Source organism: Silene latifolia, chromosome 7, assembly GCF_048544455.1.
Source record: "Silene latifolia isolate original U9 population chromosome 7, ASM4854445v1, whole genome shotgun sequence".
Taxonomy (NCBI): Eukaryota; Viridiplantae; Streptophyta; class Magnoliopsida; order Caryophyllales; family Caryophyllaceae; genus Silene; species Silene latifolia.
Window position 1 is genome coordinate 39,238,416 of NC_133532.1, and position 27,003 is coordinate 39,265,418.

Sequence of the window (27,003 nt, forward strand, 5' to 3'; positions counted from 1 at the left end):
AACAATTGTTTTCATATATTTTTTTTAATTGAAAATATATATGTTATAACTATCATATCGTACATTGAGTGAAAATAGTGGCTAATATAAACCATCGAAAGCTAAAACTGACTATGTTTAAATGGTGAAACCATGCAAGAACTAAAGGACCACTTAACTAACTTCAAATTCAATATACAGAGTCAATGAGTGAAAATATGATTGTAATCCACCTAAAATCAATTATATACACCCTATACAAATACGCTGAAGGTTCTTAGATAAACGACATAATAAAAATGGTAAAAATGGAATCCAAAACTTATTGGTCGTAACAAAATATCCCACCTAAATGACCTTATTATGGGCCTTCATTGATCCAAAAAATTGATGCAAAAATTGTAGTTTTGATAGATGAAGTGATAAATTATATGCCCGCATAAGTACCATGAATTACCTTGAAAGAAGAGAATCTGAGGTAAAATTAGAAGATGTTAACCTAAATTAGGATTTTCATTTTGCAAAACTTAGGGATTGTATAAATTTAGTATATATAAGTGATCAAAATCTTAAAAAAATTATTAAAATATGCTTTTAACAATAACTAAGAAATTAGTTAGGTCTAATGGTGTCAACATAAGAAAAAAAATACAGTATTAGTAAAACCGTAAATCGAATTATACTATATGAACTGACACACTTAATTCAGTATGAAATTACAATGAAATGAGAAATAAAATTTAGTTATTAGGAATTACTATGGAAATAAAATAAAATTTAAAATCGTACAATGTGAAGAAAATTTTATGGAACATAAAATGTGATTTTATCATATTTTTCATGTGAACACAAATGAAGTAATTATAATAAGAGAATTAAGAATAAAACCTTTTGCCTTTTGAGTTACTTGTACATTGAATCAATTATTAATCATTATGATGAGCAATAATTTGAGAAGAATTTGTAAGACTATTTTAACAATTTATTGAGAAGAAGTTAAAGATCAAATAACGCTTTTGTGAAGGGAGTATTCGAAAGTCTATTGTGAATGAGAAAAACTTTTAACTCACATAAATGATAGTGATAATTGATGCTAATAATTTTTTAATTTTTTTTTACATATTAATATGCTACATTAAAAGTATTGTCACATGGTGCATGTATAGTGTGACTTGATTTTATTAGTATCAAACAACTACTCAATCGTGCCTTTTTATATTATTTATAGATGTATACAGAAATTAGTATTTAGTAATTAAATTATAAATTTAATGTTAGTGTCTACAATTATTAATGTGTCATATTAAGAAGTAGAAAAGTGAAAGTTGAACATTTATACGCTTAAATATGCCTAAGATTGACATTTTAGAATAGACCCAGTAAACATGATCATGTGTAAAGGAGTCAGAGATTGGCATAGCACAAATTTTAATGGCTCATTCCTCCTCAAAGATTTCATAAATAAGATCAGATTCACAAACATGAGAAGGAAGAATTTTCTGTTAAAAGTGGATATGTTTTTGCTCTTAGGGAGTATCTGAATATTTTCGTTTCAGTTAAGGATCAGATTAGAATTGTTTCCTCTTCTAAAGCTTTCTGTAAACGGAAGCTTTGGCAACTTCCTAGGCCTCATACTTGGAAAATTTTAGTTTGTAAAATTCTTTCCAGTACCCTCCCTCTTGGTGATGAGTTTGCTCGAAGAAATATTTTTATGGACTACAACTGTTCACTATGTAAGGATTCAAACTCTATCGAGTCTCTTAATCACCTTTTTAGAGACTGTGTTGTGGTGAAGAGATTATGGGCTTCTTATCCGTTAGGCATTAATGCGGATCATGCGAATTTTGTTCACTTTGCTAATTGGCTTATCAAATGTTTCTCTTATTTCTCTTCCCTTGATGACTCTTCAACACCAACTAGTTTATTCTTCTCAGTTTTATGGAGTATTTGGTGTACTAGGAATAACATTATTTTTAGGGGTGACACTTTGTCCGTTGACTTCTTTCATCTACAATTTAATTCCGCACAATCTGCTATTTCTGCTCTGAATCATCTAAGTTCTCCCGTCTTGTTTGGTCGGCCGGGGGAGGACGATGATTTATGTGCGCTTAAGGAGAATATTTTAAATAGCACCCTGTTTCATTTGATGGGTGTTGGCTCTAATTGTCAGGTTATCCGTGCTAAGGTGGATGAGAGTTGGGTTCATTCTCTTCATGCCTCGTGTGGTTGGGTGGTTTATAGGGGTAATGGTGTTTGTCTTAATAGATCATCGTATGGTTTCTTAGTTGAAACGGCTTTAGAAGCGGAAGCCATTCGAATTTGTGACCTTCTTACATGGGCCATTAGCTCCAATTATTTGCATCTTGATGTTTCATCTGATTGTTTGCAAATTTTGCTTCAAATTACATGGGTTGACCGTCCACATCACAAGACCCTTAATAACGTTAAAGATATCAACCTTTTGCTTATGTCTTATCACTGTATTTGCTTTAGTTTTATTCCTCGTAATTTAAATAAGGTTGGCCATAATCTTGATAGGAATATTATGGGTTTGTAGCACTACTTGTAGTTTTACAGCTGCAAAAAAAAAACTTACTAGGACACATATGCTAACTTTCATGATATGATGCAATTCCAACATTTTGTTATGAGACTAACAACGATAATGACATATGCAAACATTCATACTATTAAAAACTGAGTAGGGAAACCCTACCTTTTAGCAAATCTCCACAAGCATAAGCACAATACTATAAATCTTATTCTATGAAGTCTCCACATGCAATTAACCAACTAATTTCTACCACAATAGGTTCCTACAATAATAATACATATATAATCTCCTATTACAACTATCTAATTACACAAATCCCCAATTAAAACACTCAAATGATAAAACCCTCAAACTATAGGGTTTGGGTAACAACAAAAGAGATTAAAAGAATATATAAAGACTCACAAGATGAAAATTAAAAGACAAAGAAAAGATGAACGAAGATGTTAAATCTTCAAATCCAAAGTTGAATCTTCTCAAAAGATGATAGGAATTTTCTAGAGAAGATTGAGAGGATTTAACGAGAGTTTTAGGATTTAATGAGAGTTTTAAGGTTTAACGAGAGAGGCATAACACTGTTTATGGACTTATGATGAGTCATAATTATATATATATTTATGCCTCCCCTTAATTGCTTTGTTATCGTTTTCGTGCTAGTTTATATTAATTACATGCCTTTTATGCTATAATGTCGATACTTCTGCTTTTTGGTGTTTAATGCAGGAATGATGCATTTATCTAGAAAATGAATGAAATGAGCACCGCCGAGTGGGACATGAGGAATACACGGAGCATGGCACGAGAATCTAGAAGAATAAAGGAAGAGTAGTGAAGAAGACAACACGAAGAAAAGAGCTGAAACGGGAAGAATACTCGATCTAACCTAAGCACACTCGATCGACTGGGAGGGTACTCGATCGAGTGCACCTAGGCTCGATCGAGTACACATCAAGCTGAGACTTTCGCGCAATTTCCTTAAGTCGGTTATTACACTTTATTATAAATACCCAATTCATACCCTATGTTATGTTTACGCTTTATTTACGTCTTATTTACCCTATAAACTCTCTTAAAACCCTTAGTTTTGTTTTATTGCTATTACCTTAGGATCTACAACTTGTTTTAACTTAATTTGTTACGGTACTTAATCATTCTTCAATTTTTATTCAATCGATTTTATTCTATTACTTAATTATTGTTTTTACATACTTTTAATTATGTCTTCTATTATTATTGTTGTTGTTGTTATTCCTTATATCTTGAGTAGCTAATCTTTTAATCTAGGGTGAATTGGGATCTAGGTTGTTAGAAGGAGATTATATTAATGAATTGATAGTTAAAATAGCTTCTTTGTTGTTGTTCAGTTATTGTCTTGAATCTAGTTAATTAGTTTCTGCATGATTGATTAATTGGTATTGCAAACTAGAATTTTTATCGACCGGGTTAAGACTAGTATAGGCAACGATAACTGAATAGATTGACTTAATGATAGCGACCACATGTTAAGTTTAGATCTAAAAGGCATATTAGAATCGACCGATTATATGACCTTAAACAACATAAATTGCTCTATCAATGAATTAAATCATACTCCGGATAACTGCCTAGTAAACTTGATCCTTAGGCTCTTTTACCTATTGGATTCGTCTTTATTTACCTCGCAATTAGTTGTTTGAAATCAAACAAACAAATCCTTCAAGAAATTGGTTACCTTTAAGACAAACTTAAATATTAGCAAATAGAACAATTAACTCGCCTCCCTGTGGATTCGACTCTTTCTTTCCACTAGCTACCAGTTAGTAGTATTTTAGGATTTATTTTGATAGGTCAACAATTGAAAATAACCCTATCATCACATTGTATAGCACTCAACCAAGACATGGAACCGTATTCCGAATTTTCTGGGTCTAAACCGTACCAGAGAGCACTCGGCCGAGTGTGCCAGCCACTCGGACAAGTGCCACCTAGTCAGACCCTGAGTCAAACCCATAACACACTCGGGCCATCACACTCGGTCGAGTACACTCCCTTACTCGGCCGAGTGCTTCCTAAAACTCAGAAGTATTACAATTCGACGGAGTGGGGTTGGTTTAGCGGGGTTTAATATAAGAAGTCGGGAATAGAAAGAATCGAGACCAATTTCATTTATACACCTCCCCCTAACTCAATAACTCCTCTAAATCTCTCTAAACTCTTCATAACCACCTTACATAGAGGATAAACAATTGGATTTGGGATCATGCATCTTTCCTAGTCTCTCTCATTGCCAATCTACCTTGTAAGTCAAATTTATGCCTTTTATCAATTAATCTTGGTTAAACCCTAGGATTTAGGGGAATATTGGGGAGATTATTAATTAGATTGTTGTAATTAGGGATTTGAGTAATTAAAGGAAAGCGGTAGAGGACTCCGTCAATTAGATTGTTGTAAGACCTTGTTGTGATAGTAATTGCTTGGTTATTGTATGGTGTGACGTTGTGGAGGATGAAGCTAAACGTTGTTTGTGACTATTGCAGATTTGCTTTGAGGTAGAGTTTTCCTACTCTGTTCTTAATAGTATAAATGATTTAATATGTGATTATAATACCATAATTATGATATTTGGTGATAATTGGGTGAATTGACATATCATACTTGTGATTCTTTGATATTTGAATTGACATATTTGGTATAATTGTGTTGTGGTATTGTGATACACGAGACATGTGTGTGTTCTTGTGAAGTGGTGGTGTTAGTGAGGAGGTTGCGGGAGACCGACCTCTCGCCCGGGATTGCTCTTTTAGGGTCCCGCCTCAAAGGGGATGTGCACATTAATGATGTGGGTTATTTGGCTCGTGTTGCGATGCAAACCTGGCTCTCGTTTTACTAGCTGCGATCCGAGCACATGGTACTCTGTGTTGCAATGCGGGCACCTTTGGGTTGCGGTCTGGCTGTTGGTGGCGGTGCGATGCCGTCACCGGGTTGTGGAGGACGAGAAGTCGGGTATGGTATGTGTGTAATGTTCCATATGATGCATTTGTTCGATTGTGACATATTCATTGATTGTGATAATTTGTATTATTGAGACTAACTTGATATTATTTTCAAAACTATGATGATCCATATGATATTTCCGGTCATATTGGGGAGCAGCTAGTTTGCAGGTTTTTGATTTGTTGATGATCAGGGCATAAAGTGAGTTATTGACAAACATAGTTTAGTTGAGCGATCATGCTAGATTTGATATCGACTTTATTATAGGTGCTCTATTCGTGGTTTTGAGGCGTATATTATAGAATCCATATTTGTATCAATCACTAAACTTTGAACTTTATTAAACGTTTCTTTATTAAGAGCTTTGATACACTACCTTTGGAAACCGAGATGGCAGTATCCCTATTCACCTTGGCCGGGTAAGTGAGCATGTTACAAGGTAGCTTAAAACTGTAAAACTGACTGAAACCTGAAAAAGTAACTAATAAGGTAGCTGAAAATTATGAGCTGATAAGCTAACCGATTATATATTAAAATGTTTGGCAAACTAGCTGAAACGGTATTGTTGTGAAATGATGTAAAAGGATACGATAATTATTTAATATTATAAATTGGAGGGGTACAAAGGTAAGATAAAATCAGACCGGGTAGCTTATTTGTCAAATAGTACCCTGAGTAGCATTTCATTTCAGGTAGCTTATTTGACGAATTAAGCTACTTGCCAAACACTTACAGAAAAATTAGGTAGCTGAAATTTTTGTCAAATAAGCTATCTGAATTGTCTCGCCAAACATAGCCTAAGGCCCTGCTATTTTGGACTTAATTTCAGCTCATTTCAGTTTTGTTTAGCTCTATTAAGTTCAGTGCAGTTTATTCATTTGGTTCATTTCATTTCAGTTTAGCTCACCTGTTCATAAATTAACTCTCACTTCAGCGTCGCTCAACTCCATTAATACCAGTCCACTTTTGTTCAGCCGAAAAGAATAGGGCCTACAACGTTTGTATAGGACAATAGAAAGTGTTGAGCCCAACTTGATGATTATAGTGACTTAAGCGGGAAAATACCTAACTTCGATTCTTCTCTTAGTAAATAATAAATGATTACAGGAAGCTTTAACTTTAACTCTTCCTTGTTAAAGTTGATAATGATCCTTATTTTTATTTCATTTAGGGTTCGTCAAATTTGGTAAATTTTTGATTTGAGTTTTGAGAGGAACAGAAGGGGATAATTTTGATTTGTTTAGATGAACGATAATATATGGGAAATTAATGGAAAAATATATATAATTAGAATTAGAATTAGAATTAAGTAAGATATTCCTCTTTCATGTACATAATTTACTTAATCAAGTGCAACTTTTCCGAATTTATCTTCTCATTTTTCCAACTACCTTTACTCATCCTTTATCCTCTTCCATTTGAAAAAAAAAACACCACCACCTCCACCGCTCTTAAACCCTACAACTGACGCGTCTGACATCCCCATTCCATGTTGCCACCTCACCACGATCACTTCTACCACATCCCCATTACTTTCTCAATAAACCCATACTTGAAACATTATATTTTAATTGGAAAAAAATAAAATTAAAACAATTTAATTAAAACAATTAATTGTCGTGCTAATCAATTACTGTAAACTACTCTTATTATACCTATTAAGGCTCTTTTTCATAAGTTTTTATGTATTGCTTGAACACTACAAGAATGGAATGTGGACAGCGTAACTGAATTCATTAGCCATAGTGCAAGACTCGTGATGGCCGTACAATCAAGGCCTATCCAATCTCTTTAGGGGTCGTTCAGTTCAGTGTGTAGGAATGGAATGAAAAACCATAATAGTATGGGGTTCTAATTCCATTCCTTTAAAAACTTGTTTGGTTTATTTTAATAATAAGCATGAAAAAATACAGTTAAGTTCAAGGGGAAGAGGTGGGTATGAGATTCCATGAGGTTGAAGTGAAGTTAGAATCCATTGGATATCTAACTCCATTTCAAAATCACTCAACCAAGCACTTGAGTGGACTCAATCCATTCTATTCCATTCCATTCTAAAGTAGCCAACCAAACACCCCCTTAATTTGTTCATCTAACTAATTAACATAAGCTAACACTTAATATACATTTATGAGCAATTAATTTGGGTTTTTGAAGGAGAAGAAGATAGAATAGTTGGTTTTCTTTTGTGTGTTGATTTTCGCAGTATTTTTTTTACTTATTTCATACACGTTTCACTATATTACCCCTCTCATTTCACCCACCCATTAAAAATTGTACTACATTGAAAAAAAAAAGAACCCCAAAACAATATATATATATATATATATATATATATATATATATATATATATATATATATATATATATATATAGATAAGGAAAAGAAACTAGGTCAGTTGAAACCGACCCATAACATCCTCGCGGATAAGAGCGGTAATTAAAAGTTAAAAAAATTTCAACATACCCAAATCGTAAGAAATAAGGGAAACAAAAGTACAAAATAAAACTCTCAAAGAAAGTATTATGAAACTTTGCCTCCAAAAAAAAAAAAATGAGTCACATAGAACGAGAGTCATTTAAGTTAATGGTTAAATCACCACCAAACAACTTTTCAAGAAATGGATTTTACACTAACTCGGCAAGAGAAGAACTAATATAGACGAACAACATCACATTGACTTTTGATCAAATGGGTGCAGGATGGAGAACATTACAAGTTATATTCCCACAAATACAATAAAAGAGAACATAAAGAATGACATCCATCTGATAACATATGAAATTCATATATTCAATCAGATTTTAGTAGAAATTCAGAAATAATAAAACTCTAGTCTAACCACATTTGTAGTCTCACAATTGAATTATTGCTCTTTAATCCTTGATTTAATCCTTAACTAAGATATAAGATTATGATAAACTCTCCTAGGTTAAAATGGAAAGTAAATCAAAGTCTAATCTTTAAGAAGAAGAAAACCAAGAATGAAAACTGAAAATTTTCAATTAAAAGGATTTAGAAAGACTAGCAATCTTGACAACCATGTAGATGGAATACATGGTTATGAAGAAATGGACTAAAGAGGAGAGAAGAAACGCTGGGATTCTAAGAAGGAGACCAAGAAAATTTTCAGTTCTCTTTTTCTAAGAATTTGAGAGAGTTTTCTCTCTCAAGATTCCCTCTCCTTTCACTCTCATAGACCATTATATGACCCATTTATCCCATCACCAACTTCCAACTACAACCACCGCTACCCCTCCTTGGCAACCACCGAACTCCACATAGAGCGCTGTCGACTATCGCTCCCTACTTCACCCTTCACCTGGTTCGCCATCGATTACCGTCCCTTGTCTCACCCCTCCCTGCCATGCCCTCTCTTTGCCAACACCCACCACACGCTGCCCCTCCCCTTGCCGATGCGACAATACTTCATTGACCCCCTGTCGTTGACTCTCAACCACCCCAACCATCCATAATGCTTTCGTATGCCACCAAAGACCCAAAAACCCTAAATTAATTAATAAAAAATCCATTAAAGAAATATTAATTTAGTTAAGAATTTGCAATGAATGAGTCTAATATTTGTTCTACATCCCAATTATCGTTAACAATTGAACAAATCTGATTAACTTAAAGTTTTGTTGTATGGTTAGGTTTTCAAAGAATTGTGTTGAGAGTTTTTTCAGCGAAGGCTACGTAAAAAATACTGAAATGAGTAAAAAAACATACTGTAAAAATAAACTCTGTTTTTTTAATTAAACGAAAATATAGGAAAGAGTAAAAAACCTGCTAAACGTCGTCGACAAATTACTAAATATCGTCGACAATTTGTAATGATTTTCCTAATCTACCCTTACTCTAAACCTCCCATATATTAACATCTTTTTTTCAAGTACGACATTTCCGTCACCACGGCTTCAATTCCGCCACCAAATTCAAGGAATCGACGACAAGTAATCTAAAGTAGTTTATTTTTAAAAAAATTTGTAATTAGTTAGTAGATTTAGGTGGTTTAGAATAGAATCGTTATTGTTAGAACGGATTAGCGATTAGTGATTACCGCGCCAAAAGTTAATCTAAGTCGGAAAATGTTTTTTCTTTTCCTCCAGACTTAGGTCCAGATGAAACGGAATATTTTTTCTTCCAAAATTAGGTCCAGACGGAAAATATTTTCGTCCGGGAAAAAAAATTATTATTTTTTTAAAATTTGTTTTTTCTCTCGGACGAAATTTTTTTCCGGCTGGATAAAAAATTTCTTCATCCAGGCCCTTTTTCGACATATTTTTTTTTAAAAAATTATTAATTTTCGTCTTAAATTAATTTTGGGTGCGGGGACCGTTCTACTCTAATCCATTCGTCAAATCATAAACATGAAACGTAAACATATCTCTTGAACATCCTTACTAACTTATCGTTGTTACCGTCATTAGTCGATATGTTTAAAACCGTTTTAATCGAAAAGTTCGTAAATTAAATAACAATTTTTTTTCTTCAGAAAAACCTTTTTTTTGTTTAAGAAAGATTAGAGAGAGAGAGAGAGAGAGGGGGGGGGGGGGGAAGGGGAGTTAACAAGGGGCAATATTGAAAAGATGTGTTAATTGTCGACGATAATTAGTAAAAGTGTCGACGATATTTAATATGACCAACTAGCTTTGGAGCCCGTGAAAATCACGGGATCGTTAATAATTGACCGTGTTTAAGTGTTTAATTTGTGAATAACTTATATGGAGTAGTCCCCTCTCTCAATCATTTATTTAATTTAATTAAAAAACCACTCACAAATAATTTTAAAAAAAAACATAAATAAATGAACACGACTAAGAGAGCGGTATTTTTAAACAAAAGTTTAATACACTCCAAATTTTTGATTCTGGATGATACGCAAACTAAAATGTGAATAGCTTGGTTGTTTTGAATCGAGGACATAATCGTCAAATTGAATGTTCGGGTACTTCTGGTTTTATGGACAATCTTGACGCTGTAGAAGTATTTGAACATGAATTTGCGCTCCATTGTCGTCTCTTGTTTTCAAAGGATTTAAAAATATGAGTACAAGTTTCTAACAATAAAACAAAACATTAAAAGAAGTCACCTTCCATATATGAACAAATTGCATTAAAATTTATTTTCTACTACATATGTAATTAAAAACAACCTAACTTCGAAATATATAGCGTGATTACTTTTCATTCATTATCCTTTATTTCTCTACAAAAATATAACCTTCTTAATTATTACTTCACTTATAGTAAGTACACGTATAGATATAGAATTTAAATAAATACTCCTGTCAATATCCTAAAAATCGTACAATATGGATAATTATGCTAGTCTCGTAAAAATATTTCTTATTGGGTATGCAAAATAATTACACGAAGTTAAAAACACGTCTATTTTAGGATCGCATTAACATATACATACCTACTACAATAACATCATTAATTAAATTATCAAGTTAATTAATTGAATTGGCACCTCCAATTAAGACTATTAAATATAAATAACGAACGGAAAGAAAAGGAAAAAGGAGACATAAAATTCCAATAAAATACTCTAAATTACAGAGAGAACAAAAAAACTGACTTTTGTAAGGACGGGTAATGTTGGTTTGGACAACCTGGTATCAAATAAGACAATATGAATTGGTATTTTGATGAGATTTTATAGAAAGAAAATCAATAACTCTCAATTTTCTCGTTTGAGTTGCTAATGATTCTTCAATTGCTTGTTTAATTAATGGTTTTTCAATTAGTGATTCTTCAATTGTCTCTTTATTATTTAACCATTGTTTTGACCGGCTTAAAGATTATAGAATATGAATTGTTTTTTTCACCAACAAACATTGCATTTTGCCTCTTTATTGCTTGAATGAAGATACTGTTTTTATTGTCGTTTTGGTGCATTTTAAAGTACTTGGCCCTATGTTTATCTTGCAAAGAAACGGTCGTGAACTTTTATGTGAGCAACTTTAACAATTATTCCAAATAATTCCAAGGAATGGTTACATATATTTAAAATATCACATTTTGTGTTATAATAATATACTCCGTAGTATATATATATATAAGATTAGATTTGGGACAAAAAGTAAGAATCAAAATTTTATAGGTGAACTCTAATAATTATTAGTAGTAGTATAAGATGAGCAAAACTAATTACACATATCTGTGGACATGGGCCACGGGGGCGCTTGGGAACAAGCGTTTGCATTTGTGGAGTCGCCACCAATTTATTGTGGAAAATTGGAAACCGTTCGAATACCTCGTGTCATGTCAAGACACAAAGTAGTGACATGAACACCAAGAACTCGTTACCCTTAGCATTCTATGTCTAGAATGACTCTCGTAGATGCCAATGAACACGGATGTTCACAGAGATCTGGAGTAAGGGGTAAGGGTACGTATTAGGAAGCTCTTTTGATCGAACACCTAATCCCGCCCGCCTCGATAGCGGCCTCTACTAATGATTAGGGAAGTTATCTATACTCGATATGTTGTCGATTATATGCATGCAATGCAACATCCATAGAATTAATCCTAGCATGTGAAAATTAATACTAAGTCGGTAAACAATTAATTTAGCATACAATTAGGTCGAATCGGGATTTAAGTTCAATTACATGTGAAAGCATACAAGCAATAAAAAGTACAATGATAATACATGATGTCACCATAATTAGAGCATATTTAGTCCCCGAATTAGCCTTGTTCTCATGCTTTTTAGTGCATATTTGGGTCATTTATTGTCTTTAGTTCTTTGTTTTGCATATTCTTTGAGGTTTTGTGTCCTTGGTAGGAAAGGAGTGCAAACCTTGCATTTTCATGGCAAAATGAGACTAAATTGATTGAATCCAATGACCAAGCATCAAGGAGAGACAAGATTAGAAGGCCTTTGTACATATTATAGTAGTTGGGCAATGATGAGGAAAGATCCTTGCATCCCCAAGGAAATCCCCAAGGATTTTATGAAGAAAAGGGAAGAAAAGAAGAAGAAACAAGTCTGAGCAGCAATCCGTGCGGATTGTCCTGAAGACGCCCGTCCCCAACACCACAATCCGTGCGTCTTCCTTACAAGACGCCCGGGCAGCAGCTATCAGAAGACGCCCATCTTCTCCCAAAGACGCCCGGGCAGAGACTCCTGAATCCGGCCGTCCCGTGCCTAAGACGCACGGATTCCAAGACAGCGCAAATTCGTTTCTTCAAGCTTCAAGAAAGATGCCCATCCTTCAGAAAATACCGGCGTTTCCTTAAGTAGGGACTTAATCGTCATTTAAGCCCTTAGTTAACCCTAATGCATCCACCTAATTTCCACTATAAATACTCCATTAGTCTAATTAGAAGAGATATGTTCTTATTATCAATTTTAGAGTAGTTAATATCAATCAAATCTCTCTTTAGTTTTGTAATCAATAATTAATCAAGTTTTAATACAAGTTTTATATATTTCCTTAATCTCTCTTTTGTTCATCCTTTATTTTGGGTAATTGAAGATTATTTGGGTTATTATTGGGAGATTGACAACCTCTCAATCAAGCATCAAGTACTTCTTTTATTCTTTGCTTTATTATTGGAATCATTAGTAGGTATAATTCTCTTAATCCCTTTTAAATTATTGCTAATTACTTTCATTTGTTCATCATGTTTCACTTTGTTGGTATGATTGACAACCTTGCTAGCATGTTCAACATGATAATGAGTGAGTAGTTCCATAGCTAGGGTTAATGGGTAATTAGGGGAAACCAACATGGGGAATGATTCATGCTTAAATTAATATGCTTTCATGGTTTATTTGCTTGCTTGTTTTGATCTCAACTCATGCACGTGTTATGTTTGATGAAATGCGAGCCTATGAATCCTTGCATTTTTTACCCATCACCTACCTTTTCAATGAGACTTGTAAGATATAAACCAACTTGAGTCTCATTAGACCATGCATGTTGTTGAGTAGGGAAGACTAAGTCGACTTGTAGGTGTTGTACAATCTAATCGATTCGGCTCCGGGACCCAAACTTTCCTAGGATTGTAAGATATAACCCAACTCAATCCATCACAACAATAATTGCTTGCTTATAATTTGAGAACATGTTTGTATGATCAATTCCCATGAATCCCCTATGACCCCATATACCCTAGTGCTTTTTATCAATTGTTTACAACCCTTTCAATTCATCTTGCTTATTTATTTTCATTGCTATTTAGTTTAGTGACCTTCTACATCAACCCAAATTGTGACACCCCTAAGACACCACTAGTTTCAATAGAAATCTCATTTCAATTCCCGTCCCTTGGGATCCGACCTTTACTTGCCTCTTTACTAATTGTAGAGTTGTTTGTAAAACTATAAATTGTGTTTTGGTCTAGGTGCTCCTAACGACAAGTTACCGAAAAGATTTAGTCCGACCAAAAATGGCGCCGTTGCCGGGGACGGTGTTATCTTGATTTAGATTTTCTTATATTGTTATTACTTGTGTCATTCTTTACCTTGAGGAAGTAAAACTCCTCAAGGTTTGTTCTAATTGTTTTCGAGTTGTTTGATATTTTGCATGTCTAGAAGGTCACAAGGTGATTTGTTACCTTTTGATCGTGAAATTGAAAGAACTTTGACAACCAATTGAAGACTTGCTAGGAGAAATTTGAGAGGTATTAGTGAGGCTGTGGATATTCAACCAACTATTGAGTTCATCAACCCTTTTACAAGAGAAGGTGAGGAGAACCCAACACAAAATACAACACAAAATCAACCCACAATGCCTAAGTTTTCATCACATTCCGTACCCACCGAGGAGAACCTACCCAATGGTACTCCCACACCACAACATTTGACCGGAAATTTCATTGCTAAATCCGCATTTATCCAATTAGTCGAAAGGAGCCAATTTGGGGGGATGCCTAGTGAAGACCCTCATTCTCATATGGAGACCTTTTGTGACTATTGTGATGCGATCTCTCAAACCGGTGTAACTCAAGACCAAATTCGATGGGTCTTATTTCCTTTTTCTCTAATTGGCACCGCGAAACAATGGTTGAAGGGCCTTGATAAGGCCACTCCACTCTCGGAATTGATTCTTGGAAGAAGTTGACTCTAGCTTTCTACAAAAAATTCTACCCACCGGAAAAGACTAACATGCTAAGAGCTCAAATTACGGGTTTTAAGCAAAGGGATGAAGAATCTTTGTATGAAGCTTGGGAGCGGTTCAAAGGAATTTGTCGCTCATGTCCTCACCATGGACTTAGCGAGTGGTTCTTGGTACAACAATTTTGGAACGGTCTATATGAAGATTCAAGGAACATTCTCAACATGGGATCAAATGGAATGTTCACCGAAGTTGATGACAATCAAACTTGGAACAAAATTGAGGAAATGGCGGTCCATAACTCACAATATAGTATACCTCGCAAGGCTACTAGAGGAGGAAAGCATGAAGTGGACTCCGTTACTCAATTGGGTGCTCAACTTAGTGCTCACATTGACACCATCAATTTGAAGTTTGAAAAAGCTATTGCTAGACTTGAAGAAGCCTCAAAATCACCAAAGCATCATGTTAATGCCATGACGGCATCTTCATCAATCCCAAGTGGGATATGTGAGAATTGTGGAACTTTGGGACATGACTCAAGTGAATGTAGGGGAACAAATGAACAAGTGAATGCTTTCCAAGCATACAAGAGTGGTACCCCTTATTCCAACTATTACAATGAAAACGCCAAATTCCATCCAAATCTCTCATACAAAAGCCAAAATGTTCAAAACCCTCAAACAACATACACCCCACCTCCCATGAGAAACCAAAATCAAAGACCCTTTTACAACCAAAACCAAGGTTACCAAAACCAAAATCCATACAATCAACAAAATGACCAAGGTTTTGATGTTCAAAAAGCGGTCCTTCAAATGCAAAAGAATCAACAAGAATTTTTCACTCAAATGCAAAAAGATAGTCAAGCAAAGGAAACCACCATCAACAACATTCTAGCTCACACCAAAATGTTGGAAACCCAATTGACTCAACTAGCATCTTCAAGCTCACAAAGACAAAAGGGGCAATTACCACCTCAAAGTAGTCCCCCAAGACATGAAACGGTTAGTGCCATTCACTTGAGATGTGGTACAAGGTATGAAGCACCGAAGAAGCAAGTTGAGGATGAAGTTGTGGAAGCTAGTGATAAGGAATAAATTATGCAAAACTCCAAAGATGGAGAATCATCAAAAGAAGAAATTTCAAAGAAAAATGAAGACAAGGTCAAGGAGAAGGAGCCCATTGTGATTAGACTTCTTTTTCCAAGTCGTCAAGCCAAGCCCAAATTTGATGACCAACTTGGAAAGTTTATGGAAATTGTGAAGAATTTGGAAGTCTCAATTCCTTTCACGGAATTAATCAATCACGTCTTGAGGCCTATGCGAAATACATGAAAGACATCCTCACAAAGAAGAAGTCGATCCAGAAGCTTGAGACTATCGCCTTCACTAAGGTGAGTAGTGCAATACTTCAAGGGAGTTCACCTCCAAAACTCAAGGATCCGGGAAGCTTCTCAATACCGTGTACCATTGGCGACACCACGATCAACAAAGCCTTATGTGATCTAGGGGCTAGTGTGAGTGTTATGCCGTACTCGGTGAGTAAAAGGTTGGGGATGGGAGAGCTTAAATGCACCAATATCACACTCCAAATGGCCGATAGATCGACGAAGACACCATTAGGGATATGGGAAGATGTTCCCGTACGAATTGGGAAATTTTTCATCCCGGTGGACTTTGTCATTGTTGATATGGAAGAAAATTCCAACATTCCAATCATTCTAGGAAGACCTTTCTTACACACCGCGGGTGCGGTGATTGATGTAAAACATGGAGAGCTCACTCTAGAAGTGGGAGATGAGAGTATAACTTTTAATCTTGACAAAACTATGCGAGCTCCCCGTTTACATGAACCATGTTTTATGATTGATCATTATAGCCGGAGGGATGATAGAAAGAAGTCGGAACTCCAATGGAAGAAGAAAATTGAAGATGCTTGATACATGCTTTTTATATAGTCTTTTTAGCCTATTTTAGCACGTATTTCGATGCATTTTTATACTGTTTCTATGGTATTTTGCCCCGAATTGGGTACTTTGGTTCGTTTTGTCCATTTTGTAGAAATGAACGCGAAAGTAGTGGAATCGTACTCTTTTTCGTCCTTTTTGCGTGCATTTAGAGGAGACGGGATTGTTCCAGAGTGAGATACTGCATTTGGAAGCGTCATGGCACGGATTACGAGGCATTTAGGCGCGGACTTGAGCTGAAATGAAGATAAGGAACTCGATCGAGCAGTTTTACCACTCAATCGAGTGGTTTCTACGTCCCAGATGGTCGATCGAGTGAATATCCACTCGATCCTTATCTTGCAGAAAGGCCAGTTACTCGATCGAGTAACTTTGTACTCGATCGAGTAGATCTGCTGAGGTGTTTGCTCGATCGAGTGGTTTTAATCCACTCGATCGAGTGGTTTCGCTATTTATGGGCTTTAAACAGCCCGTGTTATAGTTAATTCCGCAAAACTCATTTACTTTGCTATTTAAACCTACATTAGTTAGGTTATGAGTATCAGATTTACTTACTACTTAGTTTCTATCAAACTTTTACTGCGTACTTCATTCTTCTCTACTGTAACTTTATTTCGGGATTGCTTTCGCTTAGAATTTGTGTTCTTTACGCCGGATTCGCATCGATTGTAATTCTTTCTCTTCCTTTATTAATAATTAATCTTTTGTTTGCTTTAATCTCTTGTTCCGTTACATTTACTCCTTTGCCCTAATTTCTCTTTATGCTTTTTACTTGTTATTTCATTATGTTTACTGCTGGAAATCTATCTGCTGTTAGTTTAATTAGCGATATGAGTAGCTAAACTCCTTTCATGTTGGGATTAGGGGATCTGCGGTAGGGAAGTGACGATGTAGTAAATGAATTAGACGAATTGATTACAAGGCTCTGTCACCATAGCAATTTAATTGTATTTATTCGACTTAGTTGAGTGCACACTTCTAAGTTAACCTTTAATATGGCTACAATTAATCCTAGATCGAAAGATTGGACTAAATAGGCCTGCTATGAATAGTAGACTATCCTGACGAGAATGAAAGTTAAGTTAGCGGTATTTTAGGATAGAAGGTGGACCGAAAGGACCTTTCAACATCCGTCTTACATTAAATTAAATCGAGTCATTTACAGTAGGAGTCACTGGACTACCGTAGTGAACCGAAATCCTGGCATGTCCCTCTTTATCTGATAGTTTTTATCCTTATTTCTCTGCTTTTATCGCTCTTGCTTTATTTCTCTTTCCTTTAAAACTCGTAGTTTAGATAACAAATCAAACAACCCCCCCCCCCCCCCCCCATTTGTAACCAAATAGATGGACTTCTACAGATATCTTGCCTCCTTGTGGAGATCGACCCGACTTCCCTAGCTATATAGTTAGCCGAGTTAGTTTATTTTTGACAGGTACATGACAGACGTGTCAAATTTTGGCGCCGTTGCCGGGAGGCAATTGCCCTATTTGTTTTCGTTCCGTTTATTTTATCCGTCTCAGGTAATTCCTATTCCTTAAGGTCGTTCTTATTATTTTCTTTCAATGTTGTTTATGCCCAGGTCAGACAGGTGTGAATTAGTTTCAGCTGATTCGGAGCCGGAGAGATTATTCAGGCATAGACTCCGTCTGATAAGGAAATCACGAAAGGAAGCCTTGAGTACTTTCGAGCCAGAGCTTGATCATTTTCTTTTCACGGAAGATAGTCCGATTTCTACAGTAAAGATGCCTAAACTTTCTAGTCATTCAGTGCCTAAAGCCTCTTCTATTCCCAAAGGTTTCAATCTCCAGACTGAGGATGGGAACACCTTTGATATCCGTCCTTCTTATATCAATCTGGTGGAGAGAAACATTTATAGAGGTGTGGCTGGTGAAGATCCGAGGAAGCATATGGAGACCTTTACCGATTACTATTCTACTATCCCCGCCACTAAGGAGGTAACTCAAGATAAGATTAAGGAGGTTCTATTTCCTTTCTCTTTAGCTGACTCAGCCAGGGAGTGGCTGACTGACTTGGACCGCACAGCTGCTAGGGTTACAGATTGGGAGTCTCTTGCTCTTGCATTTTACAAGAGATATTTCCCTCCACAACGCACCAATTTGCTGAGGGCCAAAATTACTAGTTTCAGACAGGCTTTCGATGAAAGTTTCTATGAAGCATGGTCGCGATTCAAGAAGTTGGTGAGGTCTATCCCTCACCATGGTTTTGACCCATGGTTTTTATCTAATCAGTTCTACAATGGGCTGTATGACGACCACAGAGCCATACTTGATGCGGCATCTAGTGGGAGATTCCAGGAGAACACCGATGATGATAAGGGGTGGTCTCTTATTGAATAGATGGCTAATCACAATGCTGAGTATGGAAACCCGAGGGATGGGATTAGAACAGTTCATGCGGATTGATAAGCGAGGTTTTGGCTCATTTGGAGACCATGAATGCTAGGTTCGACAAGTTGGAATTACAAGTCTTTGGAGAGCCTCGGGGACGGTCCATGTTCTTACTAGGGGAGAGACCGTTTCTTGTGAGAGATGTGGAGGTAATGATGGTCACTCTGTTGTTGTTGGTGTCTTGTAGAGAAGGAACAAGTCCTTGCCTTTCAAAGCAATATAGGCAAGGAGGGGTTCCTATTACAATAATCAAGGGGCGATCCATCCCAAACTGAGGTGGACTAGTCAGAATGTGCTCAATCCTACACCTCCTCTGCACACCAAAGCTGACCTTATGTCCCTCCACACAAGAATCAACAAGGCTTTCAAAAGCCCCCTTCTTTTACTCCTCCTAACCATGGTGCGTCATCTTCCGGTGGGGTGAGTGAAATTGGTGAGCTTAAGTCTATGTTGCAAGCCTTCACGAAGCAGTGGCAATTGAGTGATCAACAGAAAGATGCGTCCATAAAGGCACTTGAAACTCAAGTTGCCCAACTAGCCACTAATCAGTCCACAAGAAAGCAGGGTCAATTACCGACTCAAAATGAGAAGAATTCACACGAGACGATAAATTTCATCAATCTGAGAAGCGGTCGTTCATATGAGGGACCGGAAATGCAAAAACCAGACCCAAGGAAGGCTAAAACTGATGGTGAACAGTGTTCTGGCAAAGAAAGTGAGCTCACGGCAAAGCAAGTGCTCGATCGACTGATTTCAGGTGGTCGATCGAGCAGATTTGGGGACGAAAGTGGTCGATCGAGTGAAAATACCACTCGATCGAGTGGACAGGAAATGCAGAATGGTCGATCGAGTAGTTTTTCTACTCGATCGAATGAAGAGCAAAGTGGAGTTGATCGATCGAGTGGAAATTTTACTCGATCGACTGACATTGATGAGGAAACTGCTCGATCGAATGGGTATATTGGTCGATCGATTAGTTTAGATGACGGGAAGCTTATTCGAGAGCCTGCTAGTGCTCGTTTAAGCGATAAATCACCGGAAAGACCTCGTTCGAGAGGTAAGAAGCGTCCAAAGGATACAGAACTTGCTCCGGAAGACACATTGGAAGAGAGAAATAAGGGACTTGAGATACCTATTACAGTTCCTTTCCCGAGGTGTCTGCAGAATACAAAGGCCAATCAACAATTCGGCAAATTTGTTGAACTTCTGAAAAGCTTGGAAGTCACTGTACCATTCATCGAGTTGCTGACAAAGGTACCCTCTTATCTTAAGTTTATGAAAGAAATTTTGAGTCGTAAGAGGACCATTAGTGATAGTGAGACCGTAGCTTTGACTGAGGTGGGGTCAGCCCTATTTCAAAATAAGTTACCTCATAAGCAGTCGGACCCGGGTAGTTTTTCGATTCCGTGTCATATCGGTAACTATTTGATTGATAATGCGCTATGCGATTTAGAAGCTAGCGTAAGTGTCTGACCACTGTCTATGGCCAAGAGACTTGGTTTGACAAAGCTGAGTTGCACTAACATGACAGTCCAGATGGCCGACCATAGTATATCACGGCCACTAGGCATAGTAGAAGATGTACCTGTGAGGATCGGGAGGTTCTTTATTCCCGTTGATTTCGTTGTCTTAGATATCCCCGAAGATGCACACACCCCTATTATTTTAGGGAGACCATTTTTGTCTACTGCCCGTGCAGTTATAGATGTCGGGGGAAAGACTTTGACCTTTCAGGTAGGGGACGAGGAGCTGATTTTTCATCAGTCTAAGTCCCGGAGGGCTCCAATGCAAGCTCAGCCTTGCAATGTTCTCTCTTCTATTGATCCTATTATTGACACTCCAGTTGAAAATTTGGAGTATTGTGCTGCAATTGTTACCCCTCCGCCTCAGACTGAGAGCAAAAAGGAGGAAAGTTCGTCTGTTTTCCTTGCTGCAGGTACAGATGAAAGCAACGAAGGAGCTGTCAAAGGGTGTTGTGCAACTGCTGTCAGTCAAATAGGAAGTAAGGATGCTAAAGACGGTGATAGAGGAGCAAGGACGAGGAAAGTTCGTGCCTATGTGGATGAGAACTATTCCCCTCCTACTAATGCGAATGACCATTCATGCTCATGGAAATTGAAGAGGACAGTCAACGTTGCTGAGATGACGTCCTCCAGTAAGGAGCCCTTCAAGGGGCTACTGAATTGCATTGGGAATTAAACGGGGAAATGCCCCGTGTGACACTTTGTAATAGATAATTTTTGAATTTCCGTTGAATTTGTTTTATTGCTTTTATTAGGACAATTAGTTTTTAGACTGTTCTTTAGCGTAGATTTAAGACTATAGACTGTTCTTATGCGTATTTGGTATTTTGGGATATTTTTGCACGTGTTCTTATGCAGGTTTGGGGAAGTTTTTACGCATTCCAGGGAAGAATTGACGAAATTCAAGAGCTTACGCAAGAAAAGAGCTCGATCGAGTACTTTATGTACTCGATCGAGTGAAAATATGGTCGATCGAGCACTTTTTTCGATCGATCGAGTAAAGCAATAAGTGGGACTTATCGATCGAGTAGATTTCTACTCGATCGAGCAGATGGAGCATCAGAGTGCTCGATCGAGTGGTTTAAAACCACTCGATCGAGTGAAATGAACAAGACACAGGGAGTTTTTCTCACTTAAACTCTTTTTCCTAATTCTCATTCATTTGTTCCCCTAATTTTCGTCTAACACTCCCCTAATTGCGACACAAATTCCCCCAAATCCCCATTTTCTTGCCCAAATTACCAAATCCGCCTCCTACAATCTCGTGCTTGTTAATTAATCTCTCATAACCCCTTAATTTCCCCCTTGATTGTGCTCGTTTTCACGGTTTTAAAGAAGGGTTAGGGTTTGCGGTTTTTAGCTCGAAAAAAATCGCTACTTTTGCTTGTTTATTGAAGATTAGTTGCATATTGTAGGTCTATTATCATCAAGTAAGTGATTCTTCCATCCTCTATGCATTTTGATTTCGTTTTTTCGAATTAATATGAGGTAAATTGTCTCTAGGGTTCGAAAATCCATTGTTAGTCGAAATTTTTCGACTTTAATTGTGTTTATTGCCCTTGTTCCTCTTGCTTGATGATCAACCCCAATTCCTCGCTGCTTTACATGTTTAATTCGAATTCTACATGAATTTTTGCGATTTGTGTTCAGGACAGTTGAAAATTTCGATTTGTCGATCGGGCTATTCTTCTTTGTCATTTGTCTATGTAGCTTCATTGTTGTGATATTGCTGCTGAGTGTAGAATGTTTAACATGCGTAACATGCTCCCATTCGATTATTGCGCGAATTTTCGCGATTAAGGCTGTTTAGTCGAAATTTTTGGCTGTCAGACGGGTTTGCTTGCTCCCATGACTTAATTAACTTCATTTTGCTTGATTGCTGTGTTGTTGACTGCTATTCCCTACCCTATTGCCATTTGCATGCGTTTTTCGAATTTTTTGAGGAATTTGGGACTTTTTAGGGCGGTTTTAGTCGAACTTTTTCGACTGTCAGACGGGTATATGCTTACATGAGTTACTTAGCCTTTGTTGTTGTCTAATTGCTGCTATCAATACCTGCTATCCCGTTCCCTAATGCTGTTTACGCGCTTTGATTCGAAATTTTTGAGGATTGTTGGGACTTATGTGCTGTAAAGTCGAATTTTTCGACTGGTAGGGGATTCACATGCTGTGACATGTTGGTTTTACGTGCTGTTTTAGCCACGGTTAGCAGCTGTTTTCTTATCATACCCCTTTCCTTGTCACAGGATGGAGTCTAGTACCTTGCTACCTTTTACCAGCTCCACCTCTAGTCCGTCTCTGAGTGAGACAGTGGCCCCTGCTGTTGCCACTGCCTCCGCCTTAGTCCCTACTGCAGCGCCAGTGTTTCTAGTTTCAGCTGCAGGGACAGTTTTTGCTCCACTAGCTCGGTGCTAGCTCGATTTAGGGCCGCCACTTCTCTACGGTCACCACCACGCCTAGCACTGCTTTGCTAGTCCCTCTTGATGGTGACCACAGCAGACCACTACCTCGCACCGACCTCTACTTTTACACACGTGGCGAGACTCGCGGCCAGCGATCGCGATTGCCTTGAGCAGCCCCTAGTTCCTCACACCGTCGCCTCACGGGCTTCTGCTTTGAGTTCCAGAGGCCGGGGTCGTAGACACTACTACAGATACAGGCTATAACAACGGTCAAAAACCGTTGTTATATAAAAAAGCGGACGTTGTTAAAGCGTCCGTTGTAGAAGGTTTTAATAACGGTTGGCTTACTTAAGGAAACCGTTGTTAAAACTATTAACCACGGTTTTATGTATTAAAACCCGTTGTGGAAAGTGTGACACAATTTTGGGGGGAAAGTTATAACAACGGGTTTTATAACTAAAGACAACGGGTTGTTATAAAATAACCGTTGTTGTTTGTTCTTAAAAAATAAAAAAAATTAAATTAAATATTACTAGATGCATGCATAATTACGGCCTGTTAGAATTCCGATGCATGCATTATTACTGACATCACTGTACATATGAACGGATAATATGGAATGAGAAGGGTTAGTAATAGGATTTGAAGCAGCATTATTGAGAGATATGATGATGATTATGGCATAACTTCCTAACATATTTATTAATTAAAAAGCAATTAACTCAACCCACACATTGCTAAGTATAAATACATTGCATATCTCAACTAACATTTCCATTATCTCATATATTCATCTCCAAACTCTAACTGTTAAAACAAACTCTACTTAATCTTTCAAATCAAACTCAAAAAACTCTAAGAAAATGAATGATTTCATCCTAAAGACTCTTACCATGATCGAGAACAACAACAACTTCATCCGCCGGTTCCTCCATATTGAGGAAAGTTTCAGGAGCTACCTTGCGGAAGCTCGATCCGCACTGAAGCACGCCAAAGAAGATGGCTTGACGGAGCAGCAGCAGTTGCAGCTATATGACGATATAGCAACTGCTGAACGGAACCTCCAAATAGCCAAGGAGGAGAGGATGGATACGATAGAGCACAATAAGATCCTCCATGAAAATATAAGAATTGCATTTTTACATATGTAATTTTTTTTTTTAATTTATGTATTTATAAATATATATATATATATATATATATATATTAATTATGTTTATCTTACTTCTTCATCTTGCTTCTTCATTGTTTTAGTAACTAATTATGCGAACAATACTTAAACAAATAACATAATGGTCGATAAAAACACATATATGCAAAAGAAATAAATAGAAAAAGAAAATAATGACGATGAAACTAACAGTGACGGCGAGATTTACCTGATAAATACAGAACGTAATAGACGATGAAATCACAGTGACGGCGAGAAGATAAAGCGACGATGAGAAAGAGAGAAATAGAGAAAGAGAGAAAGAGAGTGTGTATGTGTTTTGTGTTTGTTTGTCTGCTGTGTTTGTGTTTGTGTATTAAGGGTTGTGTTTTTGTGGCTGCAATGGACTTACTGTTTGTGTGGTTTATAGTATGGAAGGTATTGACAACGGTTATTAAACAACAACCGTTGTGAAATATGTTTTAACAACGGTTGTAAAAAACACCCGTTGTCAAATATGTTTTAACAACGGGTTTCTTAAGTAGTCGTTGTGATTACTTTTCACTAACTTTGCGCCAATTTTGCGCCAAATTATTAACAACGGTTCCGCATGTGTGACCCGTTGTTAAAAATAATAACAACGGTTTTTATAACCATACCCGTTGTAATTGATTTTAGTAAAATTCGCACCATACATTCTACAACGTCTATTGTGATTTTCGTGAATAATCGTTGTTAAAGGGGCGTTGTAGTTGCCTAAATTTGTAGTAGTGAGACAGTCCCGAGCTGCACCAGCTCCAGTCACCTCTACTTCCGCTCCTAGCACTTCTACAGCTGCTGCTGCTTCTACTTCTGGCACAGTCACGGTCCGAGGTGACACTTCCCTCGACCCTCACCCAGATTACCCGCAGGTACTTTTCGTTAACGCCTTACATCGTAAGAAATTTTATAACCTGCTTCGCTGTGTGCATGTACCTTCCCGTTTTCTAGAGAAAACGGCACTTGTTAGACTCGGCATCTACAAGTCGGTCCGTGACTTACTACGGGTCACGGGGATGGCCGGGCTCATCACTATGAGCGGCCGTACCTTTTTAGAGCTGAGCCTCGAGTTTCTCAGCTCTTTTACCTTCTCCCCCGGGGCACACGAGGCTGACCCCGATAGTTCTTCAGTGTCCTTCCGGTTGTTTCACCGGACCTTCCCGATGACACTAGGGGAGTTTGGTAGGTTACTTGACCTTTCCTCTACGGGCTTGACTGTTGCCCTGAGGAAGGTCTACCGTCAGCTTTGGCGGTGTCTGGCCCAGACCACTTTTAGGGAGCGAAAGCTCCATCAGGTCCACCTTCCCCTTGTCCGCTGTTTCCTTAAACTGATGGGGAGCACTATTTTCGGCCGAAAGGAGCCGAACAACATGACCAACACCGAACTCTCCATCCTAGGCGATTACCTAAACATCGACTGTGAGGGTCCTTTTACCCTCAACATAGCTTACTTGACCGCCCAGTACCTTCTGAGCCAGGGGAAGAAGGAGACGAGAACCATTGCCTGCGGTGGCATAGCCACCATTCTTGCCCGTTGCCTTTTCCCCGTTTGTCCTCGTGACCTGCAGTACCTAGAGGGAGAGAGGCTACTGAGTCTGGACGCCATGCTTTCTCAGCATTAGCTGACCCCAGACTACCAGACTTGGAAGATTGACGGCTCCTTGTTTGTAGACTTACCTTGTAATACTCTCCCCCGTCTTGAGCCCCTTCCTACTGTTGCTAGGGGCGCCCGTCTGCCACCACTACCTCACCTTCTCCTTCCACCCAGACCTACTCCTGCTGCACCCGCCGCCAAGAAGCGGCGTCTTGAGACCGGAGAAGGGTCTACACCTTCAGGGAGCGCCCAGCCTTCCACGGCTACTCCCGATCCGACCCCTACTCCCACTACTACCACTCCTACTCCCACTCCCACTCCCACTGACCAGACACAGACTGAGCCGGTCTCACCGGCTACTTTCGTACTACCTCCTCCCTTTGTGGCGCCCGCGGTCCCGGACCAAGGGGGCGCCGTTTACGGTTTGTTGCATGCGATTGCAGAGCGTCAGGCTCGTATAGAGAGGGACATGGCTTTAGCCTTGCACCCTCTGTACGAGTACCACTTGAGGCGACACCGTCCGATTCCAGAGGGTTGGCCACACCCTTCCTTCTTCCGGTTCCCAGCTGAGGAGTACCCGGAGTCGGCTGACGAGGAGGAGGAGGAGGACCCAGAGGTGGCAGTGGAGAGAGCTCGTGCTAAGGAGCAGAGGAGGAGAGAGACCCGGAGTTCAGGGTGGAGGAGATCCGTGAGAGCAGTGACGACGACGACGACGAGTAGCTACTGGTCTACTCACTTCCCCAGTTTTCTGGCTGATTTGGGGAAGTTCGTATTTTTGTATGTATCTCTCACTCTTTTATTTTGTCTCCTTTATATTTATTGTTTTTTATTGATTGGTTGTATATTCCCGTTCCCATGTATATATCTGTTGGTGTATGCTGGAGGACAACGAGGGCGTTGTCCGTTTTGGTTTGGGGAGGGTATTGCATCCTTTTGAGTCTGCATTTGCATTTTTTTTGCATTCACGTTTATTTTTCAGCTTGCATTGTTGTTTATTTTCTTTAAAAATCAAAAATCCAAAATCCAAAAAATTAGAAAATTTCAAAAAAAAAAATCAAAAAAATTTCACGTTTATTCTGCATATAGGTTGAGTCGGAACGGTAGATTTTCGTGATGATAATGCACTATAACTTGCCTTTTTGCTTGAGCCTTGCACTTCTTTTAATGGTTATTAGCTTTGTCTTACGCATAGTCTACGAGTTTCTGTTCAAATATAGCCGACTGTCTAGACTTGACCTGATAAATTGGCAAACTACTTGAAAATTCTGAGTTTTAGAGCCCATAACTGGTGACATTCATGACCAGTTCATTAGGAATTGAGAGTAGTACTCCTTGCAT

At 37.9% G+C, this 27,003-nt stretch overlaps 1 protein-coding gene and 2 non-coding genes across 3 annotated transcripts; 1 reads left to right on the top strand and 2 right to left on the bottom strand.

The window, feature by feature from the left end:
* Window positions 1-1,364: 1,364 nt before the first annotated feature.
* LOC141589979 (uncharacterized) lies at window positions 1,365-2,536 on the top strand. Its single transcript, XM_074410597.1, has 2 exons — window positions 1,365-1,393; window positions 1,510-2,536. The coding sequence occupies exons 1-2, from the start codon at window positions 1,365-1,367 to the stop codon at window positions 2,534-2,536; spliced, it is 1,056 nt and encodes a 351-aa protein (XP_074266698.1).
* Window positions 2,537-14,627: 12,091 nt separating this feature from the next.
* Window positions 14,628-14,734, bottom strand: LOC141593590 (small nucleolar RNA R71). Its single transcript, XR_012521664.1, has one exon. It is a non-coding gene; the product is annotated as a small nucleolar RNA R71 (small nucleolar RNA).
* Window positions 14,735-18,666: 3,932 nt separating this feature from the next.
* Window positions 18,667-18,773, bottom strand: LOC141593893 (small nucleolar RNA R71). Its single transcript, XR_012521948.1, has one exon. It is a non-coding gene; the product is annotated as a small nucleolar RNA R71 (small nucleolar RNA).
* Between the last annotated feature and the right edge of the window lie 8,230 nt (window positions 18,774-27,003).